Source organism: Mesoplodon densirostris, chromosome 2, assembly GCF_025265405.1.
Source record: "Mesoplodon densirostris isolate mMesDen1 chromosome 2, mMesDen1 primary haplotype, whole genome shotgun sequence".
Lineage (NCBI taxonomy): Eukaryota > Metazoa > Chordata > Mammalia > Artiodactyla > Ziphiidae > Mesoplodon > Mesoplodon densirostris.
The window spans coordinates 164,702,043-164,728,493 of record NC_082662.1 but is presented as its reverse complement, the minus strand read 5'-3'; the positions used below and the strand labels follow the sequence as shown (position 1 = coordinate 164,728,493).

Genomic DNA, 26,451 nt, shown 5'->3' with positions numbered 1-26,451 from the left:
TCTTACTCCTGGTTTCCAGTACACTGTTCTTCCTAGAAGCCCTGTTAACTGGGAGGCCCTTCCTGAAGAAGTGGGGTCTGGAAGAGATCCTCAATTTTCTCACTTACAAAATGGGAATAAGATCCTTTTCCCAGGGTTGTGAAATTTTAATTTTTAGGATAATACAACTCAGAATGAATTAGCCCTGAGTTCTAGAAGCTTTGTTATAGATAAACTCTATGTTTACAGATCTCTTACAAACTTCTCAGTTTTCTCAATTTTTCCAAATAATTGCAGCTATCAGATATGTAGGTTATAGATAAATGAGGGGTTACTTTTAATCTTTTCCTTCAGTTATCAAATACTGATTTTTCCTGCTGTGGTCATTACTGTACTAAAAATTAAGGGACAAACCTGAATTTGAACCCCTGTTCTGAGAGTCCTTGGGAGAGTTAGTTAATCCTAAAATTGAAATACTATTACTCAGATGGCAGTTGTGAAACTGGAGGAGATAGAGAATGTATATATATTATACATCAAGTGAGCATTTAACAAGTGTTAGTTCTTCTGTCATGCTCAGCTCTTTTTCCTTTTCTGTTAAGACTTGATCCCTCTTCTTAAATTAGGCAGGGAGGAAACCTGTATTTTTTGAGACTGAAATATGGACCAGGCTTTGTACTAGGCACTTCAATTCTTTTAGTCCTTACATTAGCCTTGTGGGATAGATGATGATATTATGTCCATTTTACAGATGAAGAAATAATAACTCAGGGAAATTAAAGAACTACCCCAAACTCAAACATAATAAATGACTGAGCTGGGATTCAGATCAGATCTGTCTTGCTCGCACATCTGTGCTCTTTCCACAGCTCCAGTATTCTTTTCAGTCTTCCTGCAGCTACTTCAGGGGCCTCCTCTGTTTGTGGGCTGTTGATTCTGCCTCCTTACTCCCTTTTACCCTAGGAAATCTGCTTTTATTTAGACATACAAAGCTTGCTCACAAATTTTTAATAGTGTTTTGTTGCTTAAAATAAAAAACTTGGACTCCACTGTACTATATCATGACATCTCAAGGAACATATAACCTAGTAGAAATTAAATTTATAAAAATTCATAATAAAAGGTAGTACGTGATGAGTGTCACGACTGAGGTGCAAATCAGGTTTTGTTGGGTGTTTATTGGGGACGTGTGGTGTGGGAACAGGTAGGAATGGCGAAGCTGTTGGAGATGGTGGCATTTGAGATTCATGCTAAAGGAAGGGTGAACTGGGAGGGAGTGGGCAGGAATAGAGAGCAAACGTGAGAGAGCACACGCTAGGGGAAAAGGAGGGGCAGGCAGTGAAGCTGGAAATAATTATTCAATTCTTTTGCATACATGATGGTGTCTTTTTAGATAGTGAAATAAAAACCCAGATTTTGGATCTATGATGCAGCATTAACATAAATGAAAATAGTTAATCTCAGTATAGTGGTGTTTTACTTTAAAAAGTATGGTGTCTGTGATAGATAATAATTTGGGGGTGGAATGCAAGTATATAAGGTGATTAAGATGAATCCACTGTTTCAATATGGGGAGTAATTGCATATCCTATTGCTCTTTTAGTGTGTAAAATTAACAATATTCCTGTTATAGAGAAACAAGGAAAAGTCCCAGGAGGTTACCTGAGGGGAAAGGATATAATATGCCTGATTTAAGCACACTAGTTGTTCTACCATATTTATGTAAAGGAAAGATTACTTTATATATTTGCATTTTAAGTCCACTGGTGTATCTTTTCTCTTAGTGTTAAGGAGGGAAGTCATAATGCTCTGCGCATCATCCCCTTATGCTTCATTCCTTGTAAACTGTCAGCACTCGCAGTTTTAAATCTTGGAAATTGTGTTGAGGCCAAGGTTTTCAAACTCAGAATAGTAAATCAATCAGTCAGGCTTTGTATGTAACAAATCTTGGCAACACCTACCCTTTAATATTGTCCAGGATGTTATTATTTATAGTTCTATTTTGGGAAGGGAACTCAGTCACTCACTGGACTTCATTATTATAAAGAAAGGTGTTGTTTGAATAGATGTTTATTAGTTGGCACAATTCTCTTGGCTTTCCTGGTGCAGTTTGGTTTCATGAATAAAGCTGCTTATTATAATAGACACATAGCTCATGAAGGGATCCATTTTTCTGGCTTTATCAGCTATCCCAAAAGATAGCCACATGATTTTTCCCTTGTTTTGACAGCTAAATATTTTCTCTAGACAAAATAAAATTCAAATATAAATATAATATTTAACGTAGAAGAGTTTCTCGGTCAAATTTAATCTAGTGGGTTTTTTTTTCATTTTTGATGTAGGAAAAATTTCATTCAACAAGTAGATTTTGGTTGTAAATTGAATTATTCTTCTAAAAAACTACATTAATATTCCTAGTTAGAGAATACCTAAATTAGTAAGTGCACCAGTTTTTGCTGTTTTTCCACCAGAAACTAATTGAATAAAATTTAACTTTTTTTTTAGAACTTTTGTTTTCCATTTTTATCTAGTCTGTTGACAACACGTTTTAAAACAGTACTGCTTTCCTATTAACCTGGCAAGCACTTTGAATTATTTCAGTGGTAGAATGGATTTGCCAACCATACTATCCTGAACACTTGTGAATGAGTTTCATATGTTGTCTAAAGTAGAACAGAGCTGGCGGTTAGCCCATTGGAAAACTGAACCTATGACCTTTGCTTCTTTAAGTTCTCTATGATAATCAGCTGAGTAGTAAGCCACAAAAGTTGGCTAAATCAATCTCATTGGCATATTTTGGAATATTACTTTTGACTGAGCTGTGCAAGGTGATGAGCATAAAAATTCTTAGGAAAAAATAGAATTATTGGGTAGGAGCATGTAAAATAGCTGATGTGACTAATAATGAAATACATTATTTAACATTTCTTAATGCATTTATATCGTGCTCCACTTAACCTGTGTTTTTCATTTTGGGAACAAATGCAGCAACAATAAGAGTAACGGCTAAAATGTGTGTTCTTTTTTTTTTTTTTTTTTTTTTTTGCGGTACGCGGGCCTCTCACTGCTGTGGCCTCTCCCGTTGCAGAGCACAGGCTCTGGACGCGCAGGCTCAGCAGCCATGGCTCATGGGCCCAGCCGCTCCGCGACATGTGGGATCTTCCCGGACCGGGGCACGAACCCGCGTCCCCTGCATCGGCAGGCGGACTCTCAACCACTGCGCCACCAGGGAAGCCCTAAAATGTGTGTTCGTTTAAGCTACCTTGGTCTGGTACCTGTGATACTGCTATTCAGTTCAGAACTTCTTAAAAATATTAAATATGGAAGCTAATACTTAGCTTTGGTGTATCCATTCACTAGACTGTTTTATGTTACTTTTGTTTCTTTAACAATTTGTTTCAGGTGGAGTTTATCCAGAAATTTTCTCCAAAAGAAGCAGAAAATCTGCTTCTGTGGCAATATATTTCCTTTCAGGCATTACCTGCTGAGCTTAGGAAACAAACTGCACTTGAGGTCAGCAGATCAGGCACTGCACAGTGCAGGAAGTGGCTAAGCAGCAGTCGCACGTTGGGAGAACTTGAGTCTCTGGTAAGATAATTTTGATAGCCTTGGTTCATTCAGTAGCTGTTTATTAAGCTCAGTTACTAGGGATGTATTGTTAAAAAGACAGACAGTTTGTGCCCTCAGGTTAGAATCTAGCAAGAGGTTCAGATTTCTACATTGTAAAAGTCTTTGAGAAACTACTATTATCTTGATTGATGTAAATGTTAGGGGGGAAGAGTGTAGCTCAACACACATTGGAACAACATGAAACACATTATGAAATACTTTATTTGTAGTATTTTTGCTGACATATCTCTGGATTAGGTGGACATGATTCTTCTATTTGATGTACAACCCTCATTTTATGCAAACATCTTCAGAGCTTTTATGTACCTTTCTGTTTAGAATGCTCCCTCTTAAAATAATGGAATAAAAAAGAAATTCATCTGTAAGTAAAGAAAAATACAATTTAAAAAACTGAATATAGTACATGAGTTAAGTGTTTATTTGCTCATTCTTTGATTCATTCATTCATATTTTGAATGCTCATATGTGCCAAGCTCTGTTTTAGGCATTGGAGATATATCAGGGAACAAAACAAACAAAAATTCCTGCTTTCATGGACTTACATTCTAGCTTAGCTGTGGACAGAGAAGTAATAAATATATATATTCATAATATATATATATCAGTTTGTGATAAGTAGAGAAGAATCAAGCAAGGATGAATACAGGGCATTCAAGGGGATGAGGACCTATTTGCAGTTTTAAATTATGAGTTCAGGGTTTTCTCAGGACTTATATTTCTATACTGAGTGTAAATGTTCTGATACTCTGTTACATAATGGCACTTGACCATAATCATCAAGATAATTGAAAACATTTACATACATTGAAAGGAAATATAAATTTTTATGTGCCTTTATTTTGGGAAAACTATTAATTACCTAGTTAGGAGTAGGTGAACTTGTTCAGGTTTTGCAGTTATTGTGCACAGATTTCTATAGTAAAGACAAAAAGTCTTTTGTATTAGATAAAATAAAAGCACCTATTTTCTAAAATTCAGCAGATCTTTGCTCTATGACCAAAACTTTAGTTCAGCAGGTCATTTAACATGCTTATTTGTAAGAGGAAATAAGTAAATCATAAAAGCTGTATGGTAATTACATAAAATTAAGTGTGGTTGTTGACGTATAATGGATGAAAGGCAAGGTTACTGATTGTTACCACACCCAAACCAACCCCATTCCTGGCCAGTCAGAGAGAGATGTGATATATAGATAAGAGCGAATCCAGGGAAAATTGTCTTTAGTTTCAAATTCTAGATAGTGTACTTAAGTACTATATTTGTTTATTGAATGCAGTGTTGCTGAAAAATTTTAAAGTTTATAAAACAGCAGCAACAATAATCTGGTAACTTTAAAAGACTGCTAAGTACATAATGTAAAAAAATAAAATTTTTAGTTGATGAAGATTATAAATTAGCTTGACCATACTGGCCATTTGTATCAAACCTATTAAAATATGATGGTGTTTCCATTTTGTTAAATTTTCAACCTAAAAGGAAAAAAAGTTTCTTTATTTAGAAAAATGAAGCAAATGTTTCTGTGTATAAGGAAAATTAGTTTTAGCAAAATATACATATATTAAAGGAATCGCTGAAGAGATAGTTTTGGGTCTTAGAAATATAATTCTACATGGGTTTTTATGAAGAGTTGTAAGTAACTCAAAACCTCCAGGTAAATTGGGTTCCAGCTCCTTTAGACTGGTATCTAAACTCAGGCCCTTTCTTTCCCTGTCTCCCCTTTAGAACACAGTGCTCTCTGCTCTGCTTGCTGTATGTAATTCTGCTAGTGAAGCTCTGGATATGGGACAGCAAACTGCAGTTAAGGAAGTTGGGAGTCAGCTTTGGGCTCTTTTAAACATTAAACTGGTAAGGAAAACAACTAATCATTTCCCTGAAGAACAAATAAAATATTGAAAAAGGAATAATACTGAAATTTCCCTGTACAGTAAAATGTATGTAATTTCTTTAGGTTCTTGGTAGAACTTGCGATTAGAACTTAAAATACCTACTTGTACTCTTTCAGCCGGTTGTATTTAAGAGTGTGATAGGGCTTCTCTGGTGGCGCAGGGGTTAAGAATCTGCCTGCCAATGCAGGGGACACGGGTTCGTGCCCCGGTCCCGGGAGATCACACATGCCGCGGAGCGGCTAGGCCCGTGAGCCACAACTACTGAGCCTGCGCGTCCGGAGCCTGTGCTCCGGAACGGGAGAGGCCACAACGGTGAGAGGCCGGCGTACTGCGATGAGGAGTGGCCCCCGCTTGCCGCAACTGGAGAAAGCCCTCGCACAGAAACGAAGACCCAACACAGACAAAAATTAATTAATTAAAAAAAAAAGTGTGATAGAATTATATTAGTAAAACTAGAACCTACTGAAGTGAAAGTGATGTTCTAGCTAACTATTTTCAGGACCAGTTTGATCCTATTTTTTTAAAAAATCTCTTCTATTGTATTCTTCTGTCTTTGGTTGGTAGAGCTTGTTTGTTATTCCAGGGTCTTTTTATAAAATCTTTTGGGCAATGGAGAGTGATGTGGCTTAAAGGTGGAAGGGGCAAGTAAATGGATGTGGCTAATTTGTATTACTCTTTTCCAGAAAAGCCAGAAAGCCAAGTGATGACCAGGCTAGAGTTAGAATGATGTATGTTCCACAGATCATTGTAGTTTAGAAATCGTATTTAGTTAAATATCTAAATATGGCATTTAAGTTGAAATAAATGTGTGACCTCTGGTTGTCCCGGTCAATGGAAGCTGAAGGCAACATTCACACTTGGGAAATAATAGAAATGGTTTTGCAGATGATGTTTTATCATTAAAGTTTATGTATAAGGTCAGATTTCACTACTGCAGCATTTTGACTGCAATGAGTACTTTTCTCTGATCCTTACAAATCATTCAATAAATATTCACTGAGGACCTCTCTTGGTGATATAGCTTACAGTATCATGATAGAAACAACAATTATGGAGAGGAGAAATGGAATTTTAAGAAGACTAAGGAATAAGCAAGCTTTTTCAGTGACGGATAAAAGCAGTTAGATCCCCATCTGAGTTAAATCTTGGTTTGAAACATGGCTCTGCTTTTTCCTAGCTCTGTGATCTAGAGCAAATTATTTAACCTTTCTGCTCCTTTTTCTTATTAAAGTGATAATACCTATCTCACAGTTATAAGGAATAAGTTATAAGGTAATAAAGTGCTTAGCATATGTAATAAATGCAAAGGTTGCTATTCTCATGTAATTGAAAATTTTCACCAAAATTATTTTGTGCTTCTTATTTAAGGTAACAGGTCAACCTTATGTTCAACAGACACTCTGCCTTTTACTTCCACTGCTGGGATTTTTCATTCAAACTCTAGATCCTCAGCTGATAAGTCAGGTAAGAATAGTGAGCAAGTTATCTGTTCTTCTCTATCTCCTTGATGCTGAGTAGTCAGACCTTTTTCATTGTTGCTGTTAACTGCTCAGGAAAAACCCCTGAGGTTAGGAGTTATAGTTTACGTTTGAACCCTGCATTCATAGCATTTTCAAAGGCATGCCAGCAGCTGTGGGAGTGTGGAATATAACCACCTTGGAGTTAAGGATAATCCTCATTGTTTCTTTGAAGAAATAAAATGAGTGAGGAGGAGCACTACTAAATTTTCTCTCTGGCCCCCAGCTTGCGTGGCAGAACAGGGGTCACTGGGGGATCCATGTGGTGTTACCTCAGGTATGCCTCGTTTTGGAGGTTCTAAGCGACGGAGAGAGGGAAAAACGGAGAAGGCCTTCATCTTACCTGAAGTGATTTGAGGCTTTGGAATGAGTCCGTACTGGACAGACTTGATCCCCAAATTCAAGAGTGGCTTCAGCTTACAGTCACTTAAGAAACAAACACTGTCCCGAGGTAAAGCTAACCTTTCCTATTTAGGAGGATGACAGAAGTAGTAATACCCTGTCACAGCATGTTGCAGAGTGAGACTAGCAACACTTCGCTTTTAGTAGCTCTGGTTTCTGGTTGTGCACATGAAGAACTTAGCACTAACAAATGTTTACTAATTAGGTATATTTTAAATTACCATTACGTGTAATTACAGAGAATGAGAATATAGTAAAAGAGTTGACTCAAATTATGATGATTCTGAAGATTCTAATATTTTTTTGAAAAATTAAATAGTGATTGTTTTGATGTAAATAATTTTGCCTACCTTCAAAAACTCCAAATAACATTTTAAAATTTCAACATAAGTAAATTGTTCATTTAGATACTGCCTCCTTTATAGACTAGCTCAGTGCTCCTTTAAACCAAGGGTTGGCAAACTGTGGCCTCCTGGCTAGATTCTGCCCTTCTGTTTTCAGCACTAGTGCTAAGGATGATTTTTACATTTTTAAAGGTTAAAAAAAATTGTGTGTGTGTGTGTGTATGTATACATATGTAACAGGCAACATGTGTTGCCGGCAAAGCCTAAAATATTTACCATCTGGCCCTTTACAGAAAGTTGGCCAACCCATGTTTTAAATAATGAACTTCTCTCTCTAGAATTTAAAATACAAAATAATTTTTGAAGATTTAAAAGAAGAGCACTGGTATATCATTTTTCAGAAACACATGGATTTTTCATTTTTTTACAGTGGTTGGTAGGACTGATGTGGTAATGACGGACTCAGTCATTTTGTTTTATTCAAATTCCACCTGTGAAGTGTAGGCTTTGTGGAATGTTCGACTGTCCTGGGTTTGGTTTTGCTTCCCCTCCTACATACCCATCAAAATCTTAGTCATGGCTCTACAAAGCATTTGTTTTCATTTATAACTGTTCTTTGGTCTTTGTGCCTTTAGGTAATAACTTTGCAGACCTCACTACTCAAATCAGAGCCTCCTGACCATGTTCGTTTGGCAGTTCTTGATTTTCTGTCTTCCCTGGGAAAACTTTTTATACCTCAAGCCATCCAGGTAATACTCTCTTAATTCTTTTGTTCCCATGTTAACAAAATCTCTAAGAATTACTGATGGATTTTCAGGCTTTAATTTCTGAAATTCTGTGGATTGTTGACAAAGAAAATTGGGGGAAAAATATATTTTGTGAAGAGAGGGTGACTGTCAAAATAGAACTCATTTTATTTACTTTTAGAAAAATATATGTTGACATACAAATAATTTATAGGGTTGGCTATGGTGTGAGATTTATTCTAGTCGGGCTCTAGCACACAAAGTTCCTGAGGAAGGAAAACATATTTATGTCTTCTAGGGAATGGTGTATAATGAGGAAATGGGGTGATTTATAAACATTATTCTCTTGGTTTTATATCCCTGAAAGGCAGCCTGTTTGTTTTTTAAGACGATATTTTTGAAAATGTTGCAAAGTATACATAGAGTTGACAAATGGATATTTATTTATAAAACTGTAAAGGCCTGGCAATACACTTCTACTGAACTTTAAGACATGCTTCACAGCAAAAGGAGGTCTTCCTCCTAAATTGAGTTTTTTCTTCCTTATTACTGTCTGTGGTCAAAACAACAATTCTAGACAGTTGACCTTTTTTTCCCACCTCCACGGGAGATGTTATACTATAAAGAGTTCAGTGATGAGAACTTCTTACGTTAACTTGAGCAAAAACATGATGGATGGACATTATCTCAGTACATGTTGATTAAAACCTTTGAAACCAAAAATTGAACTGGTTAGTTTCTAAAGGGCTCTCTTGTTCACAGGTAAACAATACCATACCATTTGTTTTCATCACGTAAGGTGTCTCATGAGATAAGTGTGTACTCGCCAGCTTCTTTTCAACTCTCTGGACAAAAGTATTCAAAGATACTTGGATTTGAGCTATCTTTTTTTTTTAGCATAAAAAGAATGTATTCAAAAATGCTGCTTCATTAGTGCGTAACTACTGACCCTAATGGGCCCAGAACCTATGGAACAAATGTTTCATTAGCAGACATTACCTTACACATTCCCAGGAGTGAAGTTAAGGTGTGAAGAAATTTTGGGGATTCATCAGCATATGAGAGGCATTTGAAACCACATGATGAAATTGATTCATTTATTCATTCAAGAAAAAACTGAGTTCTTGCTATGTGTCAGGCACTGTTTTAATCACTGGGGGTTCAGTAATGAATGAAACTAATAAATACTCACTCTCAGCCTGTTGTGAGGCAACAGACTAATAAAGTGGGGATATATGTAGTGTACTAAATGGTGGTGAGTGCTACGGAGAGAAATAAAGCAGGGAAGGGGAAGAAAGAATGTGTATGTTGGGGGGCCAGAGTCTTAAATCTAACTTCATCACTGGAGTCCTCACCACGGTGACATGTGGGTAAAACCTGAAGCTGAGAGAGCAAGCCAAGCCGGGATCTGGGGAAGGCATTTCCAGAGCAGGGGACATAGGAAGTGGAAGTCCCCGAGGTGGGAGCACGCCTGACAGGAGAGCTAACGCAGAGGCAGTAGGGCTTTGCGGGCTGCGGTGAGGACCTTGTTTTTTACTCTGAGGGAAACGGGAAGCTACTGGAAGGATGTGAGCAAAAGAGTGACATGATTTAACCTGTCTTAACATGTGTTCACTGGGACAGAATTATGGAAATTTGACGTTAGAATAATCAGTGTACTCTGCTGAGGTTTTCCTCTATTTAATAAGGTTTGGTTTTCTTTTTAGGACAAACTTCTGCCCCACCTATCTTCTGTTTTTGCCTTACTGCTAGCTGACAGGAATTGGCTACTAGAACAACATTCCTTGGAGGCGTTTACTCAGTTTGCTGAGGTAATTAGACGGCCAGTGTATCACAGTGACCTCTAAAATAATTTAGTATCTCAGATATTCCAAAACATTCCAAAAACATTTATTGAGCTGCTTTTGTATCTCAGTCATAGAATTTTCTGCTGGAGGATGTATTACCAGTCATCTATTTTACAGGACCTAAAAATGAGGCCCAGAGAAGTGAGGTGACTTTCCTAAGGTCCTATGAGTAGTAACAATCAGAACAGGCATTCAGACCAGGTGTACTAAGACACTATTTTGGGGTCGATTGAGAATACATTTCGTCTCCACCTGTCACAGAGGCTAGCTAGAGTTTGATGAACACAGACCTGTTAGCTTGGTTCTGTACAGAAGGTGACCCTGCCCTTGGGTTACTTTTACCCACTGTAGTGCAGCGTGCCTGTGGCCATAAGGGGGCCCAGAGATGTTGGGATGACTGGGCAGAAGTCATTACAGCTTACAGCTCCACACGTGTGCAGAATATTGTATTAATTATCCTAAGGCATCCTGAAGTAACTATGAGCTTATTATCTTTTGAGTATCCTCTGGCACTGAGTATTTTCTTTTAAAATGCATTTTTAATTAAGGTAGCTCTTAAGACTCATGTACTTGTCTTTGCAAGTTGTTGAAATATATTGAAATTAGTTTTGTCAAATCTTTTAATAGGGAACAAATCATGAAGAGATAGTTCCACAATGTCTCAGTTCTGAAGAAACAAAGAAGAAAGTTGTATCTTTTCTGGAGAAGGTATTTTATTTATATAGAATCAAAATAGTAGCGGCACATATTTTTTTCTTTATCATGTTACTTTTTTTTTTAATAACCAAGTTGAATATCTTTGTTAGCTCCAGTTTTTCACAGTGCTTAACACAGTGGTGACCCACATTATTATTAAGCAGTTGGGACCTCATTACAAGTCAGAAATAAAACACCTTGGAGTCGCTCTGCCTGTAGTTTGGGATACTGTTGCATTGATCATTCAGGCAGTGAGATGAAGAATGAGGACCCCTCACCCGTTCCTCATCATAATTAGATTCACATGTAGAACCGTAGGCCTGTGAGGATCATGTTCACTACTGTAATTTAGTCATGGCTTTTCCAAATAGTGACCCAACTGCTGAATCATATGGCTCCCATATTTGTGCATGCTTTGAAACTTATATGGAGATAGTGGTAGGGTGTAAGTTAAAGGTTAATTGAAGCACTCATAGAAGAGTTAAGCCACAAATTTAGAATGCTAGGAGAAAGTGAATATACTTAAGTACTTAATTTTTTAATATAATCTCATTATTGAACTGGGCTGTGTCTCTTATTATTTTTATATATGCATATATTACATATAAGCTGGATGGTAAGTAAGTGTGTGCACATGTTGCTTTTAACAATTTCTCACCCTATTCAGTAAAGGCTAGCAGACTGTCATTTTTCTGTAGGGAAGGAGAACACTGTAGAATAATTTTACCCAAATTACACTGAGGATACATTTACAGATGACTCCAACTTCTAAAATTTGCTTAGTTCACAGGCTAAACCAGAATGGTTTAACATCCGGCACTTAAACACGCAGGCCTTTTCACCTTCTGAATATCACACCATTTTAATATTGAGCAGAGAATGCTAATGTTGATGTTTGCTTGGTTTTTCATGGTCTCTGGCAGACGGGGTTTGTAGACGAAACTGCAGCTGCCAGAGTGGAACGTGTCAAACAGGAAAAAGGTACCTTCTGGGAGCCCTTTGCTAAAGTTACTGTAGAAGAAGCAAAGAAGTCATCTGTACAGGTATGGACTGCTTTTCAGTGTGGATCAAGCTTTAATAAGAAATTCTACCTCATTGGGCCTCCCTGGTGGCGCAGTGGTTGAGAGTCTGCCTGCCGATCCAGGGCACACGGGTTTGTGCCCCGGTCCGGGAAGATGCCCCATGCCGCGGAGCGGCTGGGCCCGTGAGCCATGGCCGCTGAGCCTGCGTGTCCGGGGCCTGTGCTCCGCAACAGGAGAGGCCACAACAGTGAGAGGCCCACGTACCGCAAAAAAAAAAAAAAAAGAAATTCTACCTTATTGCTTACTGGTAAAACAGAAACTAGCATGGTTCTTGGCCTCATACTGAATATCAAAATAAATAGATCTGGACATGTAAAATTGTTTTATGGTAGCTACTCTTTTAAAAATCACATTTCTTCTTCCTGAAAGGTTATCAACACATAGAACAGAGGAGGGACTACAAAAAAAGTTTTAAACATCATACAAAATATACTCTTTTAACATAACTGTCAATTATTTGTAGTAACCTTTGGGAAAGTTATGTCTTCTTACCAGTGACGCTACAAATGCAGTAGTTTCTGAACCACAGAAGAAAACCAATTAACTTACCTTCCAAAATGTTTACTTTGATCCTTTGCCTCATTCATCAAATCAGCCTAAGAGTTTTTGGCGCTGTCTAGAAATCACATCTACCTATTAAAAGGCAGAAATCTGATACCTCTAAGGATATTCAAAATTGTTTTGAGCAGTAATAGTATATTTGAAACTGTAATTCATAATGGTAAATTTAAGTTACAGTTCTCATTAAAAAAAAACTAACTTGTTTTTAAGACATGTGAACTTTTATGCCTTACATCTGTAAAGTTAAATATATCAGTAGTATAAATAAGCCCTCAAGAATTTACACGTTATGACCTTCCTTAGGAAGACAGGGATTATAAAAACTGTCTCGGCCCCAATCCTCCCTCCCCTTCCTGGTGCGGTGATGTTAGAAACCCTGGCAGTTTACTCAACTGGCTCCGAAAGCACCATTATAAGCTCAGCATTAAGAAGAAAAACAGCAGGCATTTAGAAAATTCATATTTGGGGCTTTTTTGTAAGGACAGATTATATGGCTAAAGAATACTTACTGGAAGTTACTGGACAAGGCAGCACTTAGTTTCCTTCAACCTTGAGCATTAATGGTAGTAGCAGCCTGAATCCCTGTGACAAACCAAAAATGCCTTCACATCTCTCTCCAGACGCTTGCAGGGGGAGGGTGCCCTTCTGCCCTTGTGAACCAATAACTAGAATAAAATTTTCATATAAAACTTTACAGGTTTAGAATTTATCCTTATAAGCTTTACTTTAGTCCAAAAGGAAAGTTCTTTATTTTTACCATTTTGGGATGGGTATCATGGCACTACTTGTTTTTCTCATTTGCCAGCCTTCTGCAAAAAGAGCCCGTCACGAGCTCCCCTTGGAAGAAGAGTACAGGTCGGCACTGCAAGCAGCAACAGCGGCCTTGGAGGCAATCGAGTTATTACTCCAAAAGTCTCCTCCTCCAGACTGGCTTCTGACGAAAATGGAGACACTCCAAGAAAAGATTGATAAGCTAAAACATCATGTATTCTAGGGTGAAAACTGAATGGACTGGACCATATCACTAGGTAGAGTTCGATGCTTTTTTTGTCATCCTACAGTGCATTTCACCTACAGATGAAAATATTGATGTAATTATATGTCTGTACATTTTCTAACACAAAACTTTTCTAAAGTTGATTCTAGTTAAAATAGTCTTTATTGGACATTTAGAGAACAGGATGGTGGGGATATATCTCATGAAGAGCTTTGGTACAGGGTAATAATACAGGAACAGTCGGTAACTCACTCAGTACATCTGTAAACAAACAAATAAGCTGCCTAAGGAAACCTTAGCAATTTAAAATCATTTATATACTTTATAGCTAAAGTTTTTTCAGTAAGTTGATTTCATAATAGAGCTTACTCTTCTGACAAAGAAATAGCACAAAATTAAGCTAATCAGCTTGAGTTTTTATAGTTATTTTCTTTACTTCCAGAATTGTTCTGGAAAAAAGCAGTAAGGTCAACCTTTCCACAGCCACTTGCTCTTCACAGAAACTGGCCTCAGTCAGACACACAGCCTCTTCCTCTGAGAAGGGCTATGAACCTCTGCACCGCCCAGGCCTCCGCGCCAGCACGCCAGGTCTCACACTTCCATTGGCACTGACTGGAAAAAGAGCTCCTGGTACGAGAAAAACAGGATGCTTTGGGGTTTTCTTGTCTGCAGAGCCTGCTTTTGAGGTATTTGATTTTTTAAAAAAGGAATCCATTTTCCTAAAGATTAACTCACACCCGTTGTCACCAGTTATTGTCTTCCCAGTTCAGATCGCCGTCTTCTCCCCAGCCTGCAGACTCTCCCTGCAACAAGAGAAAGCAAGCCAAGGGCAACCTGCTGAAACAAATCATGTTCAGATTTGAAAGATCAGGAATTTAAAAGGGGTGCAATGCGTGTCTTTTGATGCCAGAATACATTTCCTTGTACTAAGTAAAATAACTTACTGTAACAGGAAGCTGAAAAGTAGAATTACTTTGGTTCCAGAATTACAAAACCACAGTATTGGAAAATAACGTTCCAAGGACCATATAAGCCAATAAAATCAGCTTGATGACAGCACATTCTTGGTTTAATACCTTTTCCAGACAAAAAGATTATTATTGTAATAAGTGGCCCATTTATTAGCCCAAGCACTGCTACATTTTTCTAGGGAACGAAAGATGCCATTTATAGGAACTGCTCTTATTCATTTTATGCTTGATCATGTTATCCAATTGTGGACATCAGTCAAAATTTCTCTCACTGGGAAAACAGCACGATAGTGCAGCTGCTACCTGTGAGGGAAACACATAAACTAGTAGCACAATTTAATAATCCTCACCTCAGTAATTTCTGCTGCAGCAAATTTTGAGGAAAAGTGCATCACTGATGAGACATTATCCTTGTTGGGAGCTACTGCTTCTGTCCTCAGTTCAGGTAAAATAAGAATAGCAGCTGAAGGCTTAATTTCTGGGATCATATCAGCAAACCAATCCAACTCTGGGTCTTTTACTGGCTTCTTTTTCACCTGTATGGTAAACTCCTCTCCTAAACCAAGTTCTGATGGAACTTTAAGGCGCCTTTCTTGTGACGACACTTTTGGTGGCTTGGTTTGGTCTGGGTCATCCCTGCTTCGTGCAAGACTGGTCTTTTGGGGTGGGCTTGATTTCAAAGGCTTGGCCTCTTCAGTGAGTGGACGCAAAGTAGGAGTGGCCTTTTGCTCCCCTGAGGTAACAGGTCTTGCAGCCGTGATTCCACCTCCTGGGTTTATTTCAGTATCTACGCTGCTGGGCTCAAAGTCATCCCAAGCCGCCGCCTCTGCATTCAAGTCGGTGAGTGGGGACCTGGCAGCAGCATGGGGGTCTGCAGGGCAAATCTCTGTGTCGACAGGTTTCTCCTCAGGCTCCTCAGGCTCGCTCCAGTCAGGCCACTCCTCAGACTTTTTAGAACTCGACGGGAACTTTTCACTGTCTCCTGAGGTGATTTTCACATCTGAGATTCCGTTGATGGGAAATTTAATAGGCTGAGAAAACTGATCGCCTGTGGGGGTAAGTACAAGAATTATTCTCATAAAACGTTGGTTTTAAGAACAAGCAATATATTTAGGAGAAAGTTAACACTACAGAAATGTATAGATCCAATTCCTTGGAAATATCCATGTACACTGAAGTATGAGATATCCCAGCAGAACATAAATCAACAAAGATGTGATGTAAGTTAAACTAATACTTAAATCGTAATTTGATGGAAGCATCCCAAGCAACAACTAACTGGAGCATCTAATCCTTTACTAAATATTCAGACATACTGTTTATTGGCATAACTGTCTATAAACAAAGATAAAAATGTTCTAAGCCTTACCCTTGAGATGTTAATTACGTACAGCCTGAAAAAGTGTTGTGCGCTCAAATAAGTTTGCCTCGCCCAACATATCCTCATTTTAAACAGATTTTCTTAAGTGTAGTCAAGTCACTGAAGTCTTGTGCAGTGTGGTCTGATTCTGTGCTCAATTCCCCAAACTTATTTAACCACAGAACTCCTCTTTCATAGCACACCTATTAACATCTTCCAGAACTATCATTCTTTAATACAATTTGGAAGAAGTCCCAAAGTAAAGTATCTGGTGCAAAAAAGAATTCAAGCAACGTCTTCACCAGTTATGAAGAAAAGACAGGTATATACCCTATAGTCCAGGGAAAAAAGACAGACCCAAGCTGACTACATAATCACAAATAATAAGAAAATCAGTCTCAATATTCCCAAAGTGCCCTTAAGGTTCAAAATTTAAACTTATTACTCAGGAAAACATTCACCCAAGCAGTGGAACAACTATATAAATGTAATGAATCTACCTGTCTGTAAAAGAGTACTGCAGTAATCTCGCTGTATGTGCTTCTTGCTGGTGATGGGCATGTTGCCAGAAAAACATTTAGGGAATATGCTAGAGGAGGGGTTCTTCAAGACGGGCGAGATCTGACTGAGCTGGGTGCAGACGACGTGCGTGGGAGAATCTGAAGATAAATAAAAACTCCAAAAAAATGAAAGGGGTAGTAAATTGCTTCTTTTCCTATCACATGTTAGGTGAGCAATGGTTAGGGGAAAAGGGTATATTTAACACAGATAAAAGATAAGTTGCAGAAAGAGAGCACCTCCAAATATTTGAAGAAACAGTTACTAAGGAAGGGACTGCCTGTCCTAGAGGCATTTAAGAACAGGCTGTGTCCACATGGTGGTAATGGCACAGAAAGGTTTCAAGCATAGGTAAGCAGTTGAAATAGACAGAAAACAAAACCTTTAGGATACCTAGTTATAAAAGTTTACAGCCTTTAAAAACATCTTCGTGGTTATTTAAAATCATACTTGATTCTACTTACTTTCCTTTTAAGAATAAAGAGTACAAACTCACCAATGTGAATGTACTTAATGCCCCAAGATTGTACACTTAAAATGTTTAAAATGGTAAACCTTTGTTACAGACATTTAGTGCCCAACTGGGAAAAGGAAAATGTTTTAAGAAAATGTTGTCTTTAACAGCTTATCAGAAAGTTCATACTCAAGAGTGGGTATTGCTCAAAAGGATTCTAGCAAAATTTCTGGCTGAATACTTCCTCTGCCTTAGAAAAGTGAGGGTGAGGGGGATGGCCTGGGCTAACTCATCACAGGCTGCAGCCCCCCTCCTCAGCGCAGTCTGACCTCTAGAAACCCTCCACCCTCTTGCTTATTTCTGCCACTCTCCTCCCTGCTGAAGTCCTACTAATTTTTCTTACAAAATGTCCCCTTCTCTAAATTGTCCTCCCTAACTCTTGTTCATGCAGACTTATTTCCCTTAGGTACACTTTTCACTAACCTCCATCTTAGCCCTTATTCTTAAGTCTGACCATGCAGGTAAACTGTAAAAGAGAAGCAAAAAGATAAAGTCTAAGAGTACGTCTTTTACACACGCCCCTTTCCCAGCAGTCCCCCATGTCCTGTAGAAGAAGGGCCTCTCTTTTCTATAAACTTGGAATGTAGGCTGCCACCAGGGCTCCCAGCCATCTTGGATGAAAAGCCTAACATGGCAAGTCAGTGGGATTAGTTTCAAAGTGTTCAGGAAAATCTATTTTAGTAAAAACTTATCTGCTGTAATGTCTAGAACCAGAAAACTCCATCCAATAAATAAAAAAGATGTTCAGAGTGGGGACTTTTGCTAATTCAACATGTAAAGCTGCCCCCAGAGACTGACCCCTAAGCCTTATCTCAAAATTATACATACCCTCTCCTCCTGCCAGAAATTCCTCTGGGATGAAATATAAATAAATCTTTCATCTGCTCTTTGTATGCTCTGCTAAAAGAAAAACTGGTAACAACACACCTCACTCAGTTTGGTGTGGACATTTCATGGCTGAAGAGGAGGCGACAGCTTCTCCATCGCCCTCTTTAAGCTCCCTGGAGCCACACTGACACTGATTCATTAGCACCAAGGAAGAACTGAACTCTCTTCAAAACGTCAGGACGTCAGTGTTGCTTTAAAAATTCTCTTGGCATCAAAATTAGAGAACAGTCTATCTGACAGTTCCTCTCTACTAATAACTGTTTCCATGCTATCTACTCACTATGACTGAGAACCAGAGTAGAGATCCAGAGCTTCATAACACATCGTCATCCTTCAGGGTTATACAAAGGAGCAAAGATGCAAGGAGCAAAGATGCAATGACATTGTTGATAAAAAATTCTTATTCTTGACTTTTATAGCCTACAAAGATCAGAAATTACTGCTACTCCCATGTAACATCCAATGGGAACATACCAGAAATAAGGGTATTTTTTTTCTCTTGATTTCTTGAAGTACCTAAAAATCAAGAGCTTGTCACCTAATAGGCCATTAAAATCAAAAGAACTTAAACATCTGGTGGTGTTAAGAGCTGCTTACAACCTTTTTGGAAACTGACACTATTAAAATTTTAAATATTCAATATATTCTCTGACTCAGAAATCCAGAAATGAGTGCAATAGCCATCAATAGGGAAATCACTGAATGAATTATATTCAATGAAATATTAGGCAGCTGTCAAAAAACAAAACAAAACCATTAGGCAGTTATGTACTGACCTAGAGACAGGTCCCTGATAAGCTGCTACATGAAAAAAATCAAGTTGTAGAACTGTGCATATTTTCTTTTTTTAAAAAATCCTACGTGTGTGTGTAAACATACATTTGTGTGTCTTTGTGGGCTTAGAAAAAAGGATGAAAGAATTCCCACTAAGCCATTAAAACTGGTTACCTTAGATGCCCCAGAAGGAGCTGGGGGAAGGAAATTATTAACTTTTTCCTTATGTATCATTTGAATACAATCTATCTGCATTATCTGTATAATGTTTAAAATCTAATAAATTAAAACAACAACACACTAGGCCGTTTAATCATTCTTACCTTCTGGGGAAAGGTCCATAGTTTTAGTAAAACTTGGAGCAGTGCATTTGAAGACCTTGGTTCTTTCTCCTCCCACAACCACCTCTGGTCCAAGTAGAGAGACCAACACTGCCAGGCTGTGAAGAGTAATTGCCACAATGGAATCGCTGGTATCACGCAGGCCCAGTAATACCTAGGAGTGAATTGGGTAATAAGTGTACGCAGCCATATTGCCTGTCTCTTTCTCCCCCGGTAAAGAAGTAGTTGGGCTGCAATCAGATTGTGCTTGCTCAAGTGAACTTCATTTCTTAGATACGTGTTCTAGGTCAGTAGCTCGCAACCTATCTGGTCAAGGACCAATATTTTCCGCTCCCAATCCATCACAGCCTGATACTTTTTCAAAACTAAAACAAAAATGAAATTAAGTAGACAAATACATTAGAAATATATTAGGAATAAGATGACTGTTAAATAACTATAAAAGGTTTTAGATTTGTCCATGATGCCTGTTGACTCTTGCCTCCAAACCAAGGCCACAGAGTCCTCCCAAGAGCTCAGCACTTTTAAGCCTACAGCACCGAGTATTCCCAGGTGGTCTTCCATCCAAGTACTAACCAGGCCTGACCCTGCTTAGCATCTGAGATCAGATGAGATGGATGCATTCAGGGTGGGAAGGCTGTAGACAATTCCCCAACCAAATTCCTGGCGAATCTGAACACTTCAACTGAAGGATGGAGTTGCTGAATAGATTAAAAAACCAAGACTCATCTATATGATGTCATAAGAGACTCACTTCAGGTGTAAGTACATACATAGACTGACAGTGAAGGAATGGAAAAAGATGTTCCATGCAAATGAAAACTGAAAGAAGGCTGAGGTAAGTTATACTTGTATCAGACAAAACTGACTTTAAAACAAAGACTGTAATAAGAAACAAAGCAGGCATTACATAATGATAAAGGGGTCAAATCCAACATTTATAACATTTATAAATATTTATGCACTAAACACAGGAGCACCTAAATATACAAAGCAAATATTAACAGACCCTAAAGGGAGAAACAGAACAATACAGTAATAGTAGGGGACTTTAATATCCCATTTACATCAATGGATATATCATCCAGACAAAGTCAGTAAGAAAACACTGGCTTGAATGACACATTAAGATTAGATGGACTTAACAGATATACAAAGAACATTTCATCCCAAAGCAACAGAACACACATTCTTCTCAAGTGCACACGGAACATTCTCCAGGACAGATCATATGTTAGGTGACAAAATAAGAATTGATAAATTTAAGAAGACTGAAATCATATCAAGCATCTTTTCTGACAATAAAAAAGCTAGAAATCAATTACAGGAAGAAAACTGGAAAATTCAAATATGTGGAGGTTAAACAGTATGCCACTGAACAACCAATGATTCAAAGGAGAAATCAAAAAATACCTTGCAACAAATGGAAATAAAACATACCAAAATCTATAGGATGCAGCCAAAAGCAGTTCTAAGAAGGAAGTTCATAGTGATAAATGCCTGCCTGAAGAAACAAGAAAAATCCCAAATAAACAACTAATTCTATACCTCAAGAAACTAGAAACAGACGAACAAAGGAAGCTCACGGTTAGCAGAAGGAAGGAAGTATCACAACAGAAATAAATGAAATAGAGACTAAAAAGACAATAGAAAAATTCAATGAAACTAAGAGCTAGTTTATTCAAAAGATAAAATTGACAAACCTTTAGCGAGATTCACCAAGAGGAGAGAGGACTCAAATAAAATCAGAAATGAAAGAGGAGACGCTACAACTGATACCACACAAAGGACCACAAGAGATTACTATGAACAATTAATTATATGCCAACAAATTTGACAAACCAGAAGAAATGGATAAACTCCTAGAAACATAGAACCTATCAAGACTGAATCATAAAGAAATAGAAAATCTGGACAGGTCAAGTAAGGAGATTGAATCAGTAACCAAAAACCAACCAACAAACAAAAGTCCAGACACAGATGGCTTCACTGGTGAAGTCTACCAAACATTCAGAGAATTCATACCAATCCTTCTCAAATCCTTCCAAAAAATAGAAGAGGAGGGAACTCATTTTAAAAGGCCAGCATTACCCTGACACCAAAACTAGAGAAGGAAACCACAAGAAAAGAAAATTACAGGCCAATATCCCTGATGAATATAGATGCCAAAATACTCAACAGAATTAGAAAACAAATTCAACGATACATTAAAAGGATCATATACCATGATCAAGTGGGATTTATTCCAGTGATGCCAGGATGGTTGAACATCCGCAAATTAATCAATGTAATACACCACATTAACAAAATGAAGGATAAAAATCATATGATCATCTCAATAAATGCAGAAAAAGCATCTGACAAAATTCAACATCCATTCATGATAAAAACTCTCGGGCTTCCCTGGTGACGCAGTGGTTGACAGTCCGCCTGCTGATGCAGGGGACGTGGGTTTGTGCCCTGGTCCGGGAGGATCCCACATGCCGCGGAGCAGCTGGGCCCGTGAGCCATGGCCGCTGAGCCTGTGCGTCCAGAGCCTGTGCTCCGCAACGGGAGAGGCCACAGCAGTGAGAGGCCCGCGTACCGCCAAAAAAAAAAAAAACAAAACAAAACAAAAAAAAAACTCAACAAACTGGGTATAGAGGAAACATACTTCAACATAGTAAAGGCCATATATGACAAGTCCACAGCTAACATTATACTGAAAAGCTGAAAGCCTTCTCTCTGAGATTAGAAACAAGCCAAGGATGCCCGCTCTTGCCAACACAGTATTGGAAGTCCTAGCCACAGCAATTAGGCAAGAAAAAAAAGATATTTAAATCAGAAAGTATGAAGTAAAATGGTCACTTTTTGCAGATGATATAATACTATATGTAGAAAACCTTAAAGACTCCAACAAAAAACTTTTAGAACTAATAATGATTTCAGTAAAGTCAGAATACACAATCAATATATAGAAATCTGTACCATTTCTGTACACTAATAATGGACTGTCAGAAAGAGAAAGAAAACAATCCCATTTACAATTGCATCAAAGAATAAAATACCTAGAAATAAATTTAACCAAGGAAGTGAAAGACCTGTACACTAAAAACTATAGGAGACTGATGAAAGAAACTGAAGAAGACATAAATAAATGGAAAGATATTCTGTGCTCATGGATTGGAAGAATTAGTACTGTTAATAAACTGCTCATACTACCCTAGGCAATCTACAGATCCAATGCAAGCCCTATCAAAATTCCAATGGCATTTTTCACAGAAATAGAACAAACAATCCTAAAATTTGTATGAAACCTCAAAAGACTCTGAAGAGCCAAAGCAATCTTCAGAAAGAAGAACAAAGCTGGAAGCATCACACGCCCTGATTTCAAACCATATTACAAAGCTATAGTAATCAAAACAGTATAGTACTGGCATAAAACAGTCACATAGGTCAATGGAACAAAAGAGCCCAGAAATAAACGTATACATATATGGTCAATTAATTTATGACAAAAAGAACCAAGAACATACAATGCGGAAAGGATAGTCCATTCAATAAACAGTGTTGGGAAAACTGGACAGTTACATGCAAAAGAATGAAACTGGACCACTATCTTATACCACATACAAAAATTAACTCAAAATGGGTTAATGGGGCCTCCCTGGTGGCGCAAGTGGTTGAGAGTCCGCCTGCCGATGCAGGGGATACGGGTTCGTGCCCCGGTCTGGGAGGATCCCATATGCCGCGGAGCGGCTGGGCCCGTGAGCCATGGCCGCTGAGCCTGCGCGTCCGGAGCCTGTGCTCCGCAACGGGGGAGGCCACAACAGTGAGAGGCCCGCATACCGCAAAAAAAAAAAAAAAAAAAAAAAAAAATGGGTTAATGACTTAAATGTAAGACCTGAAACCATAAAGCCCCTAGAAAAAAACATGGGCAGCAAGTTCTGTGACACCAGTCTCGGTGATGAGTTTTTTGATCTGACACCAAAAGCAAAGGTTACAAAAGCAAAAAACAAAGAAGTGGGACTACATCAAACTAAAAACCTTCTGCACAGCAAAGGAAACCATCAACAAAGTAAAACGGTAATCTACTGAATGGGAGAAGATATTTGCAAATTGTACATCTGATAAGAGGTTAATATCCAAAATACACCAAGAAACTCATACAACTCAAAAGCAAAAAGTTTGATTAAAAAAGAGGTTGAAGATATGAATAGACATTTTTCCAAAGATGACAGAAAGATGGTCACCAGGTACGCGAAAAGATGCTCAACATCATTAAACAACAGGAAAATGCAAATCAAAACCACGGTGAGATATCACCACACACCTGTTAGAATGGGTATTATCAAAAAGACAAGAAACAACAGGTGATGGCGAGGATGTAGCAAAAAAGGAACCTTTGTGTGCTGTTGGTGGGAATTTATATTGGTGTAGCCATGATGGAAAACAATACAGAGGTTCCTCAAAAAATTAAAAATAGAACTACCATACCATCCAGTGATTCTACTTCTGGGTATTTCTTTGAAGAAAAAACTACTAACTCAAAAAGATATATGCACTCCCATGTTCACTGCAGCATTATTTACAATAGCCATGATATGGAAATAATTTAAGTGTCTACTGATGGATAAAGAAAATGTAGTACACACACAGGAAAACTATTCAGCCATAAAAAAAGAATAAAATCTTGCCATTTGCATCAACACGGATCGACCTGGAGGACATTATGCTATGCTAAGGGAAGTAAGTCAGACAGAAAGACGAATACTCTTATTTGTGTGTGGTGGTGGGGCAGAGGACAAACAGAAAAACGAGCTCACAGATACAGAGAACAGATCAGTGGTTGCCAGAGGTGGAAGTGAGGAGGGAGGGAGGAAATGAAATGGGTGAAGAGGGTCAAAAGGTACATACTTCCTGTTATAAAATAAAAAAGTCATGGAGATATAATGTACAGCATGGTGACTATAGTTAATAATACTGTATTGCATATTTCAAAGCTGCTAACAGAGTAATTCTTAAAAGTCATCACAAGAAAAAGATTTTGTAACTCTGTATGGTGACACATGGTAACTGGGCTTACTGTGGTGATCATTTGCAATATATATACATATACACACATATCAAGTCATTCTCCTGTATACCTGAAATGAATATATCAATAATTACCTCAATTAAAAAAAAAGCGGGTTTAAATGTTAATTTTCCGTATCTGTACTCACCTCATTGCAGAACCATAACAAACAGTTCATGGACTGGCAATATTCTGCAGAGCTCACTTAGAAACACTCATCTAGGTCACTAAGAGCTATGTTACCAGTCCTTGGCCTCTTCTCAGTTTTATACACTCATAAGGATAGGACCCTGAAACCTTCTTTATATCTGATGCATATAACACCTGCCCCAAACTGAGCCAATTATGATCTCTTTCCCAGTAACAAAAACTGGAATTTAGAGAAACTGGTTATCTCTGAGGTTTGCTTAAAATGAGGAGAGTGAACTTAGAAGCTATGGGTCAACCATGTTTGTCCATGTGTACACCAAATAATTAAAGCTGGTCTTCAGAAGTCAAAAGAGAAAGGAACGCAATGAAGACCATATGGCTGAGTCCCAGCTGCACTTGATTTCCATGTAAGGCAGAATGATATCCTTTGATTAAAGTCTCTCTCTTTTTTTTTTTTTTTTTCGCTTTAGCTTGTTTAAGTGGCTTTCAGTTACCTGCAGCCAGAAGAATCTTGACTAAGACATTCACATGGAGCTATCAGGAGAGATTTTGCTCTGAATTGGCAAACACGTATATAAGGAAGATGGCGGGCAAAGCATGTGCACCAGCCAGACACAAGGCTATCAGCAGTCCTGGGCTCCGGTCCTCGCTCTGCCAGGGGTTCTCAATATGACTCAGCCAATTAATCGCTTCATTATTCTGGTCCAGTTTCCTCATATACCCAAGATGAAGGTTTACAACAGGACTCAATAAAATAACTAACAGGTCCAATGCTAACAAACCAGGCACTTTCTCGAAACAAAGCTGTACAAGTAAACTAAATCATGGTTAGAATTCTATCAACTGAATATGGTAATCATAAAATAAGAAACCACCAAAGCCAAAAACCCAAGGGTCATCCTCAAAACTCTCCCATCTAGTGAGAAACTGAGTCCTACCCCTTCTACCCTGAATCACTGCCGCCATGTTTTCCCCAGTCCTTGTTTCTCTTAGCAGGACTATTCTAATAACTTCCAAGTTGAACTCCCTTAGTCCATCTTCGACACTGCTCCTAAAGTGAACACTGAAATCAGGCAAGTTATTCCCCTGCAGGGGAAGCAGCTCCACTGAGAGTTTTCACTGCCTTTCATATGCTGAGTATCTACTTATTATTTGACCTCAGCTCAGTGCCAATTCTGAGACCTGTGATGGCATCTCTATTTCAGAGTTAGAGTGCTTCATTCCTCTTCTAAATTTTCAGACACAAACAACTACAAGTAGGGTGACAACTACTGCTGCAGATGTAAACACAAAATGCTATATTGTGGTAGCTAGGCTCCAAAGCCAGCCCCCAGCGAACCACACCCCCAGTATCCACGCCCTTGTATAAAACCACCCCATGGTGAACCTGGCCTGACTTCTGTGACTCACTTCAACCAAGAGAATGTGACAGAAGCGATGTTGTCAGTTTCCAATCTCTGCCTTAAGAAGGCTGCTTGGGGGCCTCCCTGGTGGCGCAGTGGTTAAGAGTCCGCCTGCCGATGCAGGGGATACGGGTTCGTGCCCCGGTCTGGGAGGATCCCATATGCCGCGGAGCGGCTGGGCCTGTGAGCCATGGCCGCTGGGCCTGCGCATCCGGAGCCTGTGCTCCGCAACGGGAGAGGCCACAACAATGAGAGGCCCACATACCGCAAAAAAAAAAAAAAAAAAGAAGGCTGCTTGGGCATTTCTGGTAGCCTTGGGCAGCCATGTAAGAAGTCCACACACCTTGCTAAGGAAATCATGTGGAGATGTCACACGGGGGAATGGGGGCCCTGAAATGTCCTGAGGCTTTATGGAGAGGGAGCCCCGGCTGTCCCGATGTTCCAGGTAAGCCCACCTTTCAACCTTCCCCTCCAAGGTGCCAAGGAGCTATTCTGGATGTGTTACGGGGCCCCAGATGACTGCTGCTTCAACTGACATCATGTGGAACAACAGGACCCCCAAGCTGAGCCCAATCAATCCAAAGAATCGTGAGAATTAATAAAATGATTGTCATTTTAAGGCACTAAGTTTGGGGGTGATTTGCTACACAGACAACAAACATCTATTATTTCCGATCTACTCTCTCCTTGAAAGCAGGAAGTGTGTTACATACCTCTAGGGCCCCAGTACCTAAGCACAAGAACTGGCA

The 26,451-nt window shown here is 38.7% G+C and overlaps 2 protein-coding genes and 1 pseudogene across 3 annotated transcripts in view; 1 reads left to right on the top strand and 2 right to left on the bottom strand.

Annotated features, from left to right (window-relative positions):
* FIRRM (FIGNL1 interacting regulator of recombination and mitosis) overlaps window positions 1-14,746 on the top strand; it is a 52,838-nt gene extending 38,092 nt beyond the window's left edge. The window contains exons 17-24 of the mRNA XM_060091288.1: window positions 3,382-3,567; window positions 5,332-5,454; window positions 6,864-6,959; window positions 8,394-8,507; window positions 10,211-10,315; window positions 10,979-11,059; window positions 11,971-12,090; window positions 13,496-14,746. Of these exons, the coding sequence (XP_059947271.1) occupies window positions 3,382-3,567; window positions 5,332-5,454; window positions 6,864-6,959; window positions 8,394-8,507; window positions 10,211-10,315; window positions 10,979-11,059; window positions 11,971-12,090; window positions 13,496-13,684 (1,014 nt within the window). The 3' untranslated portion in view covers window positions 13,685-14,746. The remainder of the gene's footprint in view (window positions 1-3,381; window positions 3,568-5,331; window positions 5,455-6,863; window positions 6,960-8,393; window positions 8,508-10,210; window positions 10,316-10,978; window positions 11,060-11,970; window positions 12,091-13,495) is intronic.
* Window positions 13,831-26,451, bottom strand: part of SCYL3 (SCY1 like pseudokinase 3) — a 40,209-nt gene continuing 27,588 nt past the window's right edge. The window contains exons 11-14 of one of the 2 annotated variants that reach the window (XM_060091291.1): window positions 19,076-19,247; window positions 16,519-16,677; window positions 15,009-15,706; window positions 13,831-14,490 (exon numbers count right to left, since the gene is read on the bottom strand). In XM_060091291.1, coding sequence (XP_059947274.1) covers window positions 14,431-14,490; window positions 15,009-15,706; window positions 16,519-16,677; window positions 19,076-19,247 — 1,089 coding nt within the window. In that variant the 3' untranslated portion in view covers window positions 13,831-14,430. The remainder of the gene's footprint in view (window positions 14,491-15,008; window positions 15,707-16,518; window positions 16,678-19,075; window positions 19,248-26,451) is intronic. The other variant, XM_060091292.1, reaches the window with a different exon arrangement.
* Window positions 19,621-19,738, bottom strand: LOC132484797 (5S ribosomal RNA; annotated as a pseudogene).